At 40.1% G+C, this 16,260-nt stretch overlaps 5 protein-coding genes across 5 annotated transcripts; 3 read left to right on the top strand and 2 right to left on the bottom strand.

Moving 5' to 3' along the window:
* Window positions 1-955: 955 nt before the first annotated feature.
* EAF01_010442 (uncharacterized protein) lies at window positions 956-1,515 on the bottom strand (the record flags this gene model as incomplete). Its single annotated transcript, XM_038918699.1, has 3 exons — window positions 956-997; window positions 1,057-1,339; window positions 1,445-1,515. 3 exons carry the CDS (start codon window positions 1,513-1,515, stop codon window positions 956-958), a joined length of 396 nt encoding a protein of 131 aa, XP_038765924.1.
* A 1,571-nt stretch (window positions 1,516-3,086) lies between these two features.
* Window positions 3,087-5,294, bottom strand: EAF01_010441 (uncharacterized protein; the record flags this gene model as incomplete). The annotated part of the gene is made up of 3 exons (XM_038918698.1): window positions 3,087-4,817; window positions 4,867-5,087; window positions 5,249-5,294. The coding sequence occupies 3 exons, from the start codon at window positions 5,292-5,294 to the stop codon at window positions 3,087-3,089; spliced, it is 1,998 nt and encodes a 665-aa protein (XP_038765923.1).
* A 1,748-nt stretch (window positions 5,295-7,042) lies between these two features.
* EAF01_010440 (uncharacterized protein) lies at window positions 7,043-8,070 on the top strand (the record flags this gene model as incomplete). The annotated part of the gene is made up of 3 exons (XM_038918697.1): window positions 7,043-7,261; window positions 7,298-7,389; window positions 7,629-8,070. 3 exons carry the CDS (start codon window positions 7,043-7,045, stop codon window positions 8,068-8,070), a joined length of 753 nt encoding a protein of 250 aa, XP_038765922.1.
* A 39-nt stretch (window positions 8,071-8,109) lies between these two features.
* EAF01_010439 (uncharacterized protein) lies at window positions 8,110-8,926 on the top strand (the record flags this gene model as incomplete). Its single annotated transcript, XM_038918696.1, has 3 exons — window positions 8,110-8,692; window positions 8,770-8,815; window positions 8,896-8,926. 3 exons carry the CDS (start codon window positions 8,110-8,112, stop codon window positions 8,924-8,926), a joined length of 660 nt encoding a protein of 219 aa, XP_038765921.1.
* Window positions 8,927-13,406: 4,480 nt separating this feature from the next.
* EAF01_010438 (uncharacterized protein) lies at window positions 13,407-14,578 on the top strand (the record flags this gene model as incomplete). The annotated part of the gene is made up of 2 exons (XM_038918695.1): window positions 13,407-13,722; window positions 13,776-14,578. 2 exons carry the CDS (start codon window positions 13,407-13,409, stop codon window positions 14,576-14,578), a joined length of 1,119 nt encoding a protein of 372 aa, XP_038765920.1.
* Between the last annotated feature and the right edge of the window lie 1,682 nt (window positions 14,579-16,260).

Raw genomic sequence — 16,260 nt, 5'->3', positions numbered from 1 at the left:
CCCAAACAACCATATGCAGAACTCCGTCTTCGGCCTACATGACCGAACAGCATCCACTCTCTTTCCATCAAAAAGTTAGTGTACTTATCCTGAATGAATAAATAGTTGAGATCTTACCTCTTTAGGATTATTTTCGAAGAAACGATCTTTTGCAATTCTGTTACTTTCCTGCATTTTATCGAAGGTGTCGCCATTTCGACCGTGTTTCTTCTTTTCGACGGACGGTTTATTTCTTGCGAGATTGGAGGTTGTGGCGTTTACGTGCTTGATCGTACCAGGCTCATAGTTGTAGAGGTCAGTGTAATCATAACCCGACGTTATTACCGCGCTTGGAGTTGACATAGTTCCTGGGTTTCGAGACTTTAGGTATTGGGTCGTAGATTGGAAAATGAGGGCTTGGCAATCAAGATGCGAACCGGAATCTTGTAGTTGATTTGAAGTGCTTTAAGTCAATAGAATGTGCGATTCAGATATGTGAGACTACAAATACTTATAAAGGTAGGTAGGATTCGACCTAAAGTTATTTAGTATTTGAGTGTTTGTTCTGTTTTGGTTTCTTGAACACATCTGCAGCAAGAGCAGAACTACTTATCATAAATTCGAGGTCCTAATGAGTCGCATTAGGCTTTCTTGATATGAATCATAGACATGTCTACTATTGTAGTTGTGAGTAATGGGAGGAGATGACTGGAAAAATGACTGTTCAGGAAATGGTTTTCAAATGAAGGATGAAAGGGCAATAATTGAATTGGAAAGTGATAGAGGCTATCGATATAAATCAATAAGTAGTGAAAGACCTTTTGGGCTGCTCAGAATTTTCTAAAGCAACAATTGCATATTATAAAGTTCAAGAGTATCCGAAACTCCAGTAATATCAACACCTCGCCACACTACCGAGCAAGAACCTTTGTGAAATACAACAATAAGCTATGCTCATGATACCATTCCCAGCACCCTACATCACCAAGCAGCAACCTCCATCGTCACTACTAGGTTTCTACCCAAAAATCAGTGTCATTCCTTTTTGCATGAGAAGAAAAACATATTTTACTTTACTTTTTGAGGTGCCGGTCTAGCAACAGATCGCTTGTGTTGAGCCCATACTGGCGGTCCCAAATTTCTTCTCGCTGTTCGATAGTCTTGGATATAAGGATGCGATTTCTCCCACATATTGGGCATCTCATGCAACGGGCTTTGTCCATATTTCGAAGCAAAACTGACTGTTGGAGACGGCGGTGCTGGATTTGGTCCTTGTCCTTTCTTTTCTTGCTGTTCTTGCAGTTTTCTTATGCGGTAATATTTATCAGCACTGGGAATGTCATCGCTGATATACTGAAACCTATACCTGGTTGAGTCGATTGCAGGTGGCCCTCAGACATATTTATGCGAGGCTTTCTTATGTGAGAGGAACCTGGGTCCCTCCCAGTGTTGACGGAAAGCATACGTAGGATCTAGTTCTTCTTGCGTCAGAGCGCCTTCAATGTCCCAGCCACAACTGAGCTGTGAGGATGGCATTTTCGTTGAATTCGAGACTTCTTGGGTTGGATATCAAGAATGGAAATGAAGACTATGAGATTTATGGTAACGATTGTGTGAGTTTTAGTGCTTGGTTTGAAACGCTTTGAGTAACCTTTTGCGGAACTTGGTAAACGTATGTGTGCTTGATGAATTGAATGTTTTGGGGTGGAAGTTGTGCCTTTTGATTCGTTCCTAAGAAGATGAAGATATATTTATGTACACTCATAAATGCGGGTTAAAAATCAAATCACTTACGGATATGATATCCACAGTCATATAAACAAGTCCTCAAGACATTACAGTCATGCAAAGAGGACTGGAGGAAATAACCAGTTCGTTTGGTCATTCCACGCACAGTTTGGAGCCGTGGTAAGAAAGTCAGAATTTTGTAATAAATGGTACAAGACTACGAGACCATTCATGATGTAAAGATCGTGGACTCAGCTAAGCTCCCGGAGAAGAGAAAGGACGGCTATTGTCAAGAAATAGAGTAGAATCAGCAAATTCACCAATATACCGTCATCTCGTGGGGCTATACTCCCGATAAAATTGATATGTGTCATCAAAATCATACCCAAAATGACACATTTACTACTACATGTATCGTACCACTTGAGCCATACTTTTCATCACCGCATAATCCCCCCCTCTCCCTTTCTTTTCTCTCAAGAGAGGACTATCATTTTTTCAATTTACCAGATCGAAAATATAATGAAAAGGAGCAAAGGTTGCCTCGTTTTCATACTCAAAAGAACGATGACAACCCTCGTCCGTAACGACCCGTACTTCAGTGAAGCCTTTCTATCCTCGGTTTAAGACCAAACTTATGTTCCTTTAGAAAATCCTAGAATTTATCACATCGGCTTGCCTTGAGAGGGTGGCATGATAAATGATTTTGGGGCTGATTCGATGAGAGAGTAAAGGCGATGAGGTGGGTGAGTATACAGGAAGATCTAGATATCAGTAGCAAGTCCGATTTGACGTGTGCAAAAAAAATGACTGTCGATGAGCATTTGCAGGTAAACCAATATGTGATTTTAAAATTCGAACAGTGCGCTTTGAGATTGTGACTTAAATCCTGGAGTGACTGTAAATCTCACAATACGAAGATATGTATGCTACATGTGGCAAGTAAATGAGTCGTTCGATGTTTGTGGGAGAGTTATAGGGAATGAGTGAAGCAATGTGTGAACTTCAAAAATGAGCTATCATTAAGAGTCACAATATAGGATGAAAGGATACATGACCTTCAATAGCTAGCTCCTGTTGATTTGATGATGATATAACAAATTCGCGAAAACTATGCTATGAGAAGAGCGTGCCTTGCGATTTTCTTGATATTCTTTCCAAATTTCCGCCTTTAAAATACGCATATTACAAAGCGCCTAATTAATTCTCTTCTGTAGTCCGCGCCGGGTCACTGTCGGTATCTCTTTGTAGTTCACTTTTGCCCCCTTTCCCATACGCCGACTCTGCCCATTAACCGTTTTAGCCATTGGAATTATTGCCCTTTTTCGCAACAAATACCATAATTTAATTTTATCAAGCTCCTTATTCCCCTTCTCCGACTAGAAGTACCAATTTCCTTCCAAATCTGTATTTAACAAACTGTCAAAAAACATCGTATTATCCACTTGTAAATTAGACCAATCATCAATTTGTTGTTCCGGCTCCAACGGTGGAAACTGGCTACTCTTAAAGGAAACAATAGGTTGAGCAGCAGCCCATGGGCAATTAAGTGAATTGTCAAATTCATTCTGCACATGTTGTGAGTCTCCCGGGGTCATATCTTGCATAAGAGACGGAGTCGTATTCAAAGACTGGGCGTCGATAGAGGGAGTTGATTGGGTGATATTTGTAGCGGGTGTTGAAGATACGGGTGTACGTGCTATTGAAATTGTACCGAAATAAGGGATTGTGAGACGAAGATTTCCACTTGTGCTGGTTGATGCGAGAAGGGTTTTAATAACCTCGACACTTTGAATGGCCATTACATCATCTTCTGAAGCGCATTCGCCCATGACACCCAAGACAGTTTCAACGAGTTCTCTGTCAGATCTTTTTTGACCTTGGACTGCGATTGTGTCGCCGCCTACTGGAGGGGTTTCCAGTACACTCAAGAGAAGAGTTACGCTTGCCGTGAAAGCTCCAAAATCAATCACTTTGCAACAAAAAGATTTGGTACCTGATCGTCTGATGGTGAGATAGCGCGATATGATTTCTCGAGATGATTTGAGACAGGTAAATTTACTATATTCGTGGCGACGTTCGGTGGCAGCTCTAACCATAAATGGTAAGTGTAAAAATGATTCCAATTGAAAGTAGTAGATCTGTGACATGATTCGATCAAATTTTGAGGCGGAGTTCGGGTCTTTACTGACGGTCTCGATGTGACTTGGCACTTCCCACCAAGATGCGGGCATTCCCCTACCAATATTTTCAAGTTTCTCATCAAGGTCTTGAGTACTAGCAAATGCATGAATATAGTCGGATTGATTTCTCTCGATTATTCCTCCAGCTAAATTTGTAAGCTTTCTGATGAATAGAATGTCATGATCGACATTAGGATTGCTGAACGTTTCGTGAGATAAAATCACACTATCCTCCGCTCCAGCAGGCATGCCTAAGAGTAAACTCAAATATCTGTCTGCCTGCATCAAACTTCTCCAAAGGTTGACTCCTCCAGGTGGTAAAGGTGTAGTACTAAGCTCTTCGCGTTTGTGTAGACCCATAAGCTGACCGATATTCATAGCTCGACGGAAAGTAAGCCATGCGCGACGTAAATTACCCGCATTCATATGAAACAATCCTTGGAGTACTAAACATTCCAGTCCTTGAACAGAAGCTACAAGTTCGTCATCCGAAGTCACGAGCCCTGACACTGTTGACATGATCTTATCTACTCGAGCTTCGATACTAGTAGTGATGCCCAATTGGCTTGCGTCGTATCCATGAGGTACTTGCTGTAAGCATACAGCCATATAAAGAAGTATTTGTGCTATCATTGCGGGACTTTCTTTTGCGATGCTAGGAACATTGAATGAATGATTCGGATTGAACGCTGATGGTTCTAGCATAATGTGAGCTGAGTGGTTTGTCAAAGAATGCAATAATAGCCAGCAATCAGAGAAAGAGCAAAGTAAATTCGTGGCTTCCTGTGATGGAAGAAGTTCTATTAGAACATCTTTGATCCTTTCAACCTTTGTTGGTATGCAACATTGCTTGTTTGTCTTTTCGCCACTTGGTTGAGATTTTGGGGTTGTGATCTCGGATTGGCTTTCCTTTTCTCGGCGACCTAGCTTTAAAGGATGTGAGCAGATATATTATTTGGGATTTGGAGATACTCACAACAGGATTATCAAAAAGGGACAGGATAGGTACAGTTGTAGCGCTGTCGTATCCATTTGAGGCGGTATTTGCAAATGGTGCAAGAACATCACCAGTACCCATGCTTTCTGGAGTATGAATCTTAGTCGCATTATCTTGCTCTTCATACTGTTCCATTTTAGACATCAATCTATCGAGAACAAGCTCTATACGACCGAGGCGTTCACCAAGCTGAGGACCACCTGAAGTACATGTTCTTCTGGATATTCTTGACTTATACAAGTCGTTCCACGTGATAAGCAACCAGAACAAATACTGACGTTCTCAGAACTCAGTTGGCACTTGACTTTTCTTCTTTTGCATTCCCAACAACTTTTAGTCCCTTTTCTAACGCGCTTCTTACGATGTTCATCTTCCGCTAGAGCTACTGAAGCTGGTCGAACAGACATTCTGGACAGTGTGTACTGGAAAGTTCCAAGAAGCTTGAACGTCCCTTGAAGTTTGAATCTCGCGACGAGCACAGGGGTCGATAGCTGTTAGTGGGGATATCAAGCTATCTTCGGGTTGCCGGGGTCGGTGGATCCGTACTTTTGCGCTATCAACATCAACTTTAAAAGTCTATTTAATCGCCGCAATATAATAATATGATTCGTCTTTTGATGTAAAACAGGGAGAGAAGATGGGGGTTTTTGCGAATTGGGAGAGTGTTGAAAGTTTTCGAGAGTTTCACGTAAAGCAGAGACGTTCAAGGCGATTTCCCATATTTCTACCGCCGCATTCCGCCGAACGAAAGCTTCACGTGATCTATCCTTCAACACATCAACTTATGGTGGCTCCGCAGCCAAGATCACTTCACCCAATTATCAGCCATCATTCAACAGCTGAACTGCATCGTGCTGACTTGCTCGAGCTTGATTACTGATCACGACATATCTTACAAAAATTCCCCAATTGGGAACTAGTCGGCCGGTTGCAAGAGCCGACCATTCCGAAAGTCTGTATCTAGATTTGAAGATCAAATCCTCAAGGCTTGTCCTTTATCCCGATTCATCGTTTCCCCGTGTTTTCTGTCTCAGTTCTGTCTCAAAACCAATTGATAGTGATGATCTCAGATTGATCAGTAATCAATCATGGATAACACAAAACGTTCCGCTCGAGGGGATCGTGGAGAGCGAGGTAATGGTCAGATCAAACTCACGGGTACCAAGCTCACCAAACGTCGTGCGTCCCTGTCATGTCAAGCTTGTAGAGCTAGAAAGTTAAAATGCAATAGAAAAAATCATGTCAAAATTGTGTAATAAGGGGAGATATAGCCATCACTACTTGCTCATACGCCGAGAAGAATGATGCTCGCTTACCGGTGCTCTCTAGTTTGCAACCGGAGCAAGAAGATATGAGAGCACGAACCAACCGATTAGAAAACTCAATTCGATCTGTAATTTCTAAGGAGAAAAAGAACAAGATCCCTCTCTCTCCAAGTCTTGGAGAGAATCATGATGATCATGTCGGCCAAGCAGGTGGTCAAAAATCTTCCATCGATACAAGGTGTACACATTGAGATTCGATTCTCAACGATGTGAGCACAACGATAATCTACCATGAATAGCTCCCTGCTGAAACTTCAAAATAGCTCGGAGCAATGAAAGATGCATGGATTGATGACCACGATCAATTCGAGACATCCTTGCCACCGGCAACAACTTCTTATCGACCAAGTCTATTACGGGATTTACTGAGCCGCCTGATCGTATAACGATACCTGCATCTTTACCTTCCAGGGAAGAGGCGGATAAGCTTATTGAAAGATTCTTTGAAAGTTATAACCCCTTCCATACCTGCATGATGTAAGTGACCACTGGCCAGAACTATATCTATACTAGATTAGTGTATCAAGGAAGCTCATGAATAATAAAGATTTCTTTCACAGAACAACTTATATGAAGCAGGTGAATTTCCCCATACTATGTAAAGTAGTCAATAGTGTAGACCAATAGGTCTGATACAAAGGATTTTTATCCTGAATATGACTGCATATCTCAAAGAGAATTATGTCAGGAATCTCTCATTCTATAACTAGATTTTGCCAGTTGGAACCTCGATTTCGTGAGTCATCGGCTGACCTATCCCCTAGACTGAAATTTTCTGGGAAGAGCCTCACAAAGCTCGAATCATCTGAATTGCTCTATACTTCTCAAAAATGTGTTTAGCCCTGCAATCATATGCCCGTGACAATGACGTAACTCCTGAATATCAAGATACATTAGCGACAATCATAGACCTTTATCGAATCCGCACCGCCCAATGTCTCACAACAGCTGATATTACAAGACCTGTTTACTTGATGATAGAAACAATGCTATGCTACGCTTTCATTGAGTATGTTTGTGAACGAGATGGCGATATGGGTACCTGGCTTGTATCCGAGAATATTATGCGTCTAGCCCTATAACAGGGATATCATCGTGATCCAGATCAGCATTCCGGTCTCAGTGTGTATGAGGGTGAAATGAGACGTCGTGTTTGGCTGATTGTTACACAGCATGAGTAAGTAACTTTTGTTTGGGTAATATCTTCAATCAAATAATGCTTTCCTGGCCTGGTGAGCGGGAAGCACCTAAGAAATTCTCGATGATTTCCAGTTTTTGTCAATTCGGGCATAGGCAATCTTTTTATTACAATTTATCCGAGTAGAAACCCGAGGCTAGCTGAAGTTCTCGGGTGTATCTGATCCACACGATGATTGCCTAAACTCAACACTGCATCATGCTAAGTTAGAAGCACAGGTTACTTTTCTCCGTTCAAATTGGACTTCCAAAATCCATCAAATTCGCTGAATGCGATACCAAAGAACCCCGCAACCTTTGTGAGGGAGAGCTTTCCGAAGACAGGACCATTCTCTCCCCATTCAGACCTGATACTGAAGGCACACGCAATCGTTACCAACTCGTCCAATCTCGGATTATGCGTGCCTACGGCTATCTCATTGAATTTCTTCACATCGTCGAACCCCAACCATACACTGAAGTAATCAAACTAGAGGAAAGGCTCAAAAAATACCACGATCAAATCCCCGAGCATCTCCAATTCGGGACTCTTCCTCAAATGGCGCACGAGACCCCAGCCACTATTGCCAAAAAATTATTCCTTCAAGAGACTTACTATAAAGCTACGCTTCTTCTTCATCGCAAATATTGGAACGCAACACTACCTGGCAACCCAGATTAATTTCGTTGGTTTTCAAGACGTATGTGTGTATTATCCTCCATGGCTCTCCCAAACATCCAAGTCAGCATGCACGAAGCGAGTCAACCGGGTGGAATACTAGAGGATTCAAAATGGTGGCGTGTTTCCATGACTAATCATGATTTTCTACTCGCGGCTATGATTATGTGTTTAGATCTGAATACAAATCAAAGAACAGATCCAAGACGTGGGGGCATGAGTTATTGTGCTGTTGCTGAAAAGAAAAAATTGGAGGCATTGATCAGGGCGAGAGATATCTGGAAGGAGGTTGAGGGGAAGTGTAAGGATTCTAAACCAGCAGTGGATATTTTGGGGAGTTTGATTCAGAGGTTGACAGTAAAGGTACAGAATAATGTTGTGTTGGATTTAAATCCGGATTGTGTCAAACAGCCTCCAATTGTTGCGACTATGAATCAGGCGGATGCGGAAGTCCTCGGTAATGCGGTACCAATGTATACAGATATCTCTGTGCCGACAATGTTTACGACCCAAGATGACAGCTTCAATGATATAAGTATGATTCCAGAAAATATGTTCGATACAGAAGGCATTTTTGGAACCTTTGGGGAACAAGTCGATGTACCTGGAGATTTTGATCGAATGAGTTACATCAGCCCCTATGCTATTACTTCATACATGGCTGACTAAAAGTTTAGGATGCATGGGATCAAATCACTATAGGTCCGCATGCTTTAGGTCAGGAAAGAGATTTTGAAATGCGCGAGTAGTATGTTTGATGCTAGCTTTTGCCGCTTTTGCCGGCATCAAAACTATTACCTGTACTGATGATATGTATACAGTTGCTAGCTACGCAGCACCAAGACAATCGCAAATTTAGAAGGATTTACCCGAAGGTTCATTTTTTGTGTGTGTTTATCAATACAGAATTTTTTAGACATTTCCTGAAATGCTCGGTTTCCGTGCCTTTCCTATAAAAAGCGCATTTGAAATCAAATCCGCTCTTTTCTTTCACCAATCATATCAATGATTCTGGATTATGGCTTACAGGTGAGTGGAGTGATGCCGTTGGCTTCATTCAAACTTCTGAGGAAAGCAGGATTTTGGGGCTTGAGATGAATAAACGAGAGGGGGTAAATGGGCAAATAGGGATGTTCGGTGATCGAAGAAATTGGTGATGAGAGAGATTTATGGCAGTGAATGTTATGAAAATGACAATGCGGAATCAATCTCGAAGATGACAACAATTGCATATCTTGGAAAGTGAAATCAAGCATGATACCACTTTGTGACCGAGTATCAGGTTATTTAAGATTGTTCTATCTCTATTCAGTAGCCCTATTGACACCAAAGCAAGTGTGGGTTTCTCTCCTTTCCATTTCTCTATTAAGTTTCCTTCCACAACGAAACAGTAAAAGTAAGGAGGGATCTTATGTACTCATACCTTTTCTTCATAATTTTTTTTACTTTTTTGAATTCGGTCATGCGTACACGATTTCTACGCGGCAACCTATAGAGTGTAGTAGCTAAGATCTAATCAAATTTACCAATAAGATATAACGATTACAGTTATACTTCTTAATTCTTGAAATCTCAATCTGGGCTGCGCACAAATTATCTGTACCCATGAATTATCTACAGATAATCTACTTCATAGGTTATTTATTAAAGGTTTTACTCACTTTGTAGATTATTTATCAAGACTTTAAAATTACTTGTTTTGTATAAATAATCCGTAAATAATCTGTAAATAATCTATTTATTTATGAATAGATAGATTATTTACAAATATATGAATTATTTGTAAATAATTTGCAAATTATTTATGAATAATTTATGGATATATAAATTCTTTGAAAAAAGTAAAGAATCTTCGTTTTTTTCGCTTAAAATATAAAGCTATTCTTAAATTATTTTCTAGTTCAAAAGTAATCCAAGTTTAGATTTATATTAATTTTTATATTAATTATAAAATTATACTAATATTATAAAAGATTATAAATAATTATATAATATATAGATAGGTAGATATTCATAGGTAATTTGTATCTACCTTATAGATTACTTATTTAGATTCTGAATTATTCGTTCTATAGATAGATTATCCGCGGATTATCTGTCAAGGTTATTATTCGCCCCGCGGGTACTCGTTGCGCAGCCTATCTCAATCCGACGAGATTCTGCGGAATAAAAAACCCCAAGTACCTGAGAACTTCCATCGCGGATTACTATGGAAACAAATCCGAGTGAGAAATTATGGCTGGTGGAAGATATATCTAGTTCTGGGAACGTGTGGAAAAGCAACTCTGCTTGTATGAGAGCTAGAGCGTAGAATATAGGTGTGATTGCAATTGTGTGCTTACAGTATGATTGACAGCAGTGAGGTGCATCACTGACGACGAGGGATACGAAGCGACAAAAAAGAATGAGTGCTCAAGGACTTTCATCCTAACAATCGCACATTATCTTCAAGGATTTTCTCATCTTTTCACTCTTGGAAATTGAGCCCAGAAACACTGGGGTGGCAGCAACAATGTTTATTCGCGTAGTATGTATTAAGTTTTGGCAGATAGGGGGTTTATAGAGTATATACTCATCTTTGATGCTCACTCTCGTTACATAACCATAAAGAGTGTGTTCTATACGAGCTAGATATCCGGAGCTTCTACGAACGAATGCTTCGAAGAAATTTGTGACTCTTGAGTATATAAAGCACGACGTCTTCCTCTTCTTTTTTCCCGTATGAGTTATAACAGAAAGGCCAGAGTACTCGCAAGAAATACTAGTAGTTTGCCAGCTTTAAGCTATTTAGTTTCATCCTATCTACGTTACGTCGGATTTATCCTCGTATATCTTATTCATAGGCTCAAGGTATTACATCTCCATTTCCATCTCCATCTCCATTGTTGTCACCATCAATATCAGCTCCAACCCTCATTCTTATATGCAACAGCTGCAAAATGCTACCATGACAATAAAAAATTGTCACCACCAAATATTTTCAAATTCCAAGGCCATGGTTTCCGAGTCTTAAATATAGCCATCAACAGGTATCCAGTTTCGAATTCAGCAATGAGATTGTAAGAGAGCTGCAGAAAATATGCAACCGGGGCATGAAGATGTAGTGTAGCAATCGCTCGAAAGAATGAAGAGCAGATGTATTTGAGAGGGGGTGGACTATTTATGCAAAAGTTGATCTTCCTCCCAATTTTTGATGGTTTTTGAGGTGAGGGCTCTTCAGTATTGATTCCATAAGGGGTTGTAGTATCCTAGTGCATTTTGTAGTCTTGCATAATATGTCCGAAGTTCACCAGCCTGTTCTTAATCATATCTTCCGACCAAACCCTTGGGTACATGTGAGCACCATAAGTAATTTTCACGAATCTCTCAGAATTTTTTGGAACAAACGAAAGTAGGAAACATCCAGAAGACGAGCTAAGGTGACAAGATACACTAGGACCCCAGATATTTTCCTTACTAGGTTTGTTAAGATCTTGAAGCTGGACATCTCACAGAAAACGCGATGGATATAATCCGATGTTTCCTAGCAACGAAAAATAACAACAATAGCAAGGAAGCATATTGACGGCGATGAAAAGAGCCAAAAGTCAGCAAGCTCTTGAGGGCGATGAACAAACATTGTCTGCCTATCCACAACCTTTCATCTTTTCAGATCGTTTTGTGAATAACAAATTAACACAACATCACAGTCAAAATTCGCGTGCGTCATGAAGTTTGTCCCATTCTTCTTCTAGTTTGCTTGGGATGAAAGCTCTAGACATAAAATACTCTTTGAGCCAGCTTTATTTATATAACTTTGATTCTCGACCTCGACGATCTCGACCGCACAACAATTTGTGAGACTCGACTTATACAGCTTGCAGATGCGGTACTAATGAGATAGTATCCTCTCAAACGTCATGGGAGATCCAAAAACGACGCCTTGCATTTCATTCTCAAGCTCCCCAGCTTTCAGTCCTTACTTCACTTGAAGTTTCAAGGTATAGGGTTCTCGAACCCCGCCTTTTCTTCCTTCTAAAACATGACTACCTGGAGAGCATGACAAGGCACAGGAAATTCAGAACAGCTATTGATCAGACTTCCACGAGAAACATTTTCCCTATTTCATGATCGACTTTACTCGATCAATTGGTTCTCTGTCCATTGTGGGTTCACGTTGCTATTAAAGATTTATCGGCAGTGGAGAAGACACGGTAGTGAAGATTCAATACCGACAGTCAATTAGTATGTTTTGAAAGACAATAGAATTTCACTACTACTACCGTCCATCAAATGCCACAAGTCTTTCGACCTCTAACGTCCCGTGAGTTCTCTTGAAGTATTATTGTCCTTCGCATGAAAGGATCAACACTAGTTGAAATAACATCTACTTGCCCATTGGATAGAGGAATCCTCAATAACCGTACTTTATTTCACAAAGCTTAAAGGCCTACCTTCATGAAATAAAAACTTCTCTCAATGGCCCGTTGACGCCGTCGTAGACACTGCCACCAAACGCCGGGCAAACAAACGAATAAACGGATAATGGCACGGGAAATACACACATAACCTTAACTAATCTTACCGATAAATAGCCGTTTAGCTCGCCAAGCGCCGGATGGATGATACCGCGCTTGTAAAGCTTATCGCAGTCATGACGATTGTGGATCCCTTTTGATCCATGTTAATGCACTTCCTGCCTGCTTGGCTTACCTGGGGGTATATTACATCGCTTTTCAAATTCCTATCGGGATTGACATTACCAGATGGGAAAAGGAAAGAAAATACTGACTTACGTTCGAATTGGATTTACCTTGATAACCTTAGATGGAACTGGTACATCTCGTCTACCTTTGATGGGGATGGCAAAACAGCACGCCAATACTGAAGATAAAAATCTCAATCAAGTTACAATTCTTGGTAAACAGCTGTATAAACCCTTAGACTTGAACGGTTGAAGAATCGAAGAATCGAAAGGTTAAAAAGCGGGTTCGTGTGACAGCACATCGAAAGTCCTTGGAGAAGATCTGGATCACTATGTAGCTTCCAAACTAGAAGTCTAGTGTCTAGGCATACACAATCAGTTTTCGGTGCCGATATGAATGTTCGATTTCGATTTGCATAGATCGAGTTTCAGAAAGTCCTATTTCCGAGCAAGCCTGCTCTGATATGTATCTTCGGAGTCCGCAAAAGTTTCCGGACGGTGACACGATCATAAGTGACTCGTGAGTGACGGTGCGACTGATGTGTGTATAAGAATAACTTGTAATCCATCCACTACCTTCATCGCATCATCCGATTATCTACAAACAAAGTGATCTCGACCACTCCAAAACTCTTTTCTAAAATTCATCGCAATCATGACAGGTATGAGAGTTGCTCAATTGTTAGAGCAAGGAAAGCCTTTGAAAGTAACGACGATTGAGAAGCCAACTCCAGGACCAAAAGAGGTTCTCGTCAAAGTCGAGGCCGCTTGTCTTGTTCCAAACAGTGCCAATATCATAACAAAAGGCGCAGGTCCATATTTTATCTTGCCGGAACTACCATGTGTTTTCGGTTTGGATGCTGCCGGTGTTATTGAAGCTGTGGGAGAAAATGTTATTGGGTTGAAAGCTGGGGACCGAGTTTATGTTGACCCGCATATATCTTGTGGCACCTGTAAACAATGCCGAAAGGGTAAGTTGGGCGGGATACCGAGAATCTTTGTAATTTTCGCTAACGAAATGCAGGGAGGAGGGATTTATGCTTCTGGGGATGCTTGCGTGCGTACTTCGGCAATGGAGCCCCAGAAGGAAAGGCAGTTCTTAAACAATATCCCATTGGTTCACTCTCACAATATTTGTTATCACCTGATGCAAATATCGCCGTGATTCCTCCTTCGATCGACATCAACACCGCAGCTCGATTCGGTTACATCGGTACTTCATATGCAGGTCTTAAGAAATGTGGCATGGGACCTGGAAAGACACTCGTAATCAATGGTGTGACAGGGACTTTAGGTTATGCCGCCGTAGCGATTGCTCTTGGTTTTGGCTGCACGAAAATTCTGGGAATTGGACGTAATAAAGAACGTCTGGCTGAGATCGAAGGAATGGCTGCGAAGGGACGTATTGTTGTTCGTTCCACTGAAGACGAGGGGGATCTTACTCAGTGGATTAAGGAACAGACAAATGGATTAGGTCCCGATGGTCTTTACGATTGTCTGGGCAATGGAGGTGATGCAAACGGCACCTCTAAACTGATTAGCTCATTGAAACGTGGTGGAAGAGTAGCATTGGCTGCTAGTGGGGTGGCTAGCAATATTACCCATACTTATGGTGAGGTTATGGAACAAGATGTTAGTGTTAACGGGACACTGTGGTTTACTAGTGAGGAGATAGATGAGGCTATCGAGTTGATTGGTGCGGGAGTCATTGACTTCTCATTCCTCCAACATAAATTCTTCTCATTGGATGAAGTTAATGATGCGTTCAAGGCCGTGGGAGATCGTCCTGGTGGAGCTATCAATATTATTGTACAACCACAGGTATAAAATCAACTTTATAGAAGAACGGCTTTAAATAAGAAAACATACAATGCCTTTATACCTCATTGAATAGCCATTCTGATTTCAAAAACTTGTGTCTGTCAGAACTAAACCTCTTATAGGCGCTCAGTCAGAACACAATATCAACCACATCCCACCACTCATTCACCTCCCACACTTTGATACACAAGCATTACCTCATAGAAAAACGTCTTGGTGCCACTCAATTATGAGATAACTTCTCAGCATGAAAATATGAGAAGAAGTCATTTTCATTCGCTAACCTAAAGAATCGATGTAGTTCCTAACAAACACCTCACACGTCCATCGATTGTCATCATGAAATATCAACTTCATACATAAATAACCTGAAGCTTCAAGTAAAAATGAAGCTGAAGCCATTGCCATCACTCAAATGTCCCGCTCCGTCCAGGGTATTCTCTCCAATTGTGTTCGGCTCATGAATTCATGTCAGCCAGCGAATGTGAATTTGGGCGTTGTACTCAAGTATTAGAGATTTGTTGGAAGCTTAAATTCGTGGCTTGAAGTTTTTATTGCCCAATATTGGCTATTTCTACGGAGAGAAGGCATTGAAGGATCGGCTCCTCGTATTTCTTTGGTAAGTATCTGGAGAAAAGACATGTATGTGTCAAGCTCTGCGTGCTTCTTCAAGAAGTGTAGTTATTTATAAACTAGATTACTATTCTAAGGATTTGTATAAAGATATTTATATAAAGATCGAAATGACAATTTTGATCTTTTGATAAGATATTATTTAAAAAAATGAATAAAATCGAATTAACTATTATTACATTCGATTTATATAAGATAATTAGAATATGATATTCTTCATATTATTTTCTTCGATTTATATACTAAGAAGAGGGTTTTAATTATAATTATGATTTCTTTAAAATAATTTAATTTATATTAATTCTATTTATATTTATTATATTTTGTTTAGAAGCTTAGTATGCTTTTCGAATTCGAAATTCTTTTCTTTTATATGAAAAGATCTACTTTTCTTTTTTTCTCTTTTTCTTTTTTAGAAACCTTATATTAGACCTTTCTTCTTTATCTTATAATATAAGATATTATGAGCGAAAAATGAGTGCATATTATATAACTCCTATCATGGCTAGTATTTTTAAAACTTCTTTATATAATTTAGAAAAGATAATTAATCCTAATTTATTAAACTCTATCCTCTATATTGTTACGGAAGCTGCCTCTAGGATCATGTGGAAATGTTTAGAATTCTTTCGAAATAGTTTAAACTAAACTTTAAGTAGGAATTCAATAAGGTTATAATTAATTACAATTCTCATAATTATAATAATAAAACTAATGATTGTTCTTGAGCACAAAGCTCTATATTATAATGAAACCCATTCTCTTATATAGACCTTTATTCTTTGTTATCCCATTGATCCCATTGTGTCCTATTAGATGGGAATAGTGGGATCCAATGGGAATCCCTAATCCCGTAACTTCCTGATCATGTAATGCAATATGTTGAATGTGTTACGGGAGCTGCCTCTAGGGTCACGTGGAAGTGTCTAGAGTTCTCTCGAGGTGGTTTAGACTAAACTTCAAGTAGGAATTCAATAAGGTTGGTAACTGGTTGCAATTCTCGTAACTATAGTAATGAAACTAATGATTGTTCTTGAGCACCAAGCTCTACATTG

This window comes from Botrytis porri, assembly GCF_014898465.1.
Source record: "Botrytis porri strain MUCL 3234 chromosome Unknown BPOR_016, whole genome shotgun sequence".
In the NCBI taxonomy this organism is placed as follows: domain Eukaryota; kingdom Fungi; phylum Ascomycota; class Leotiomycetes; order Helotiales; family Sclerotiniaceae; genus Botrytis; species Botrytis porri.
This window is presented reverse-complemented; position numbering and strand designations above follow the sequence as displayed.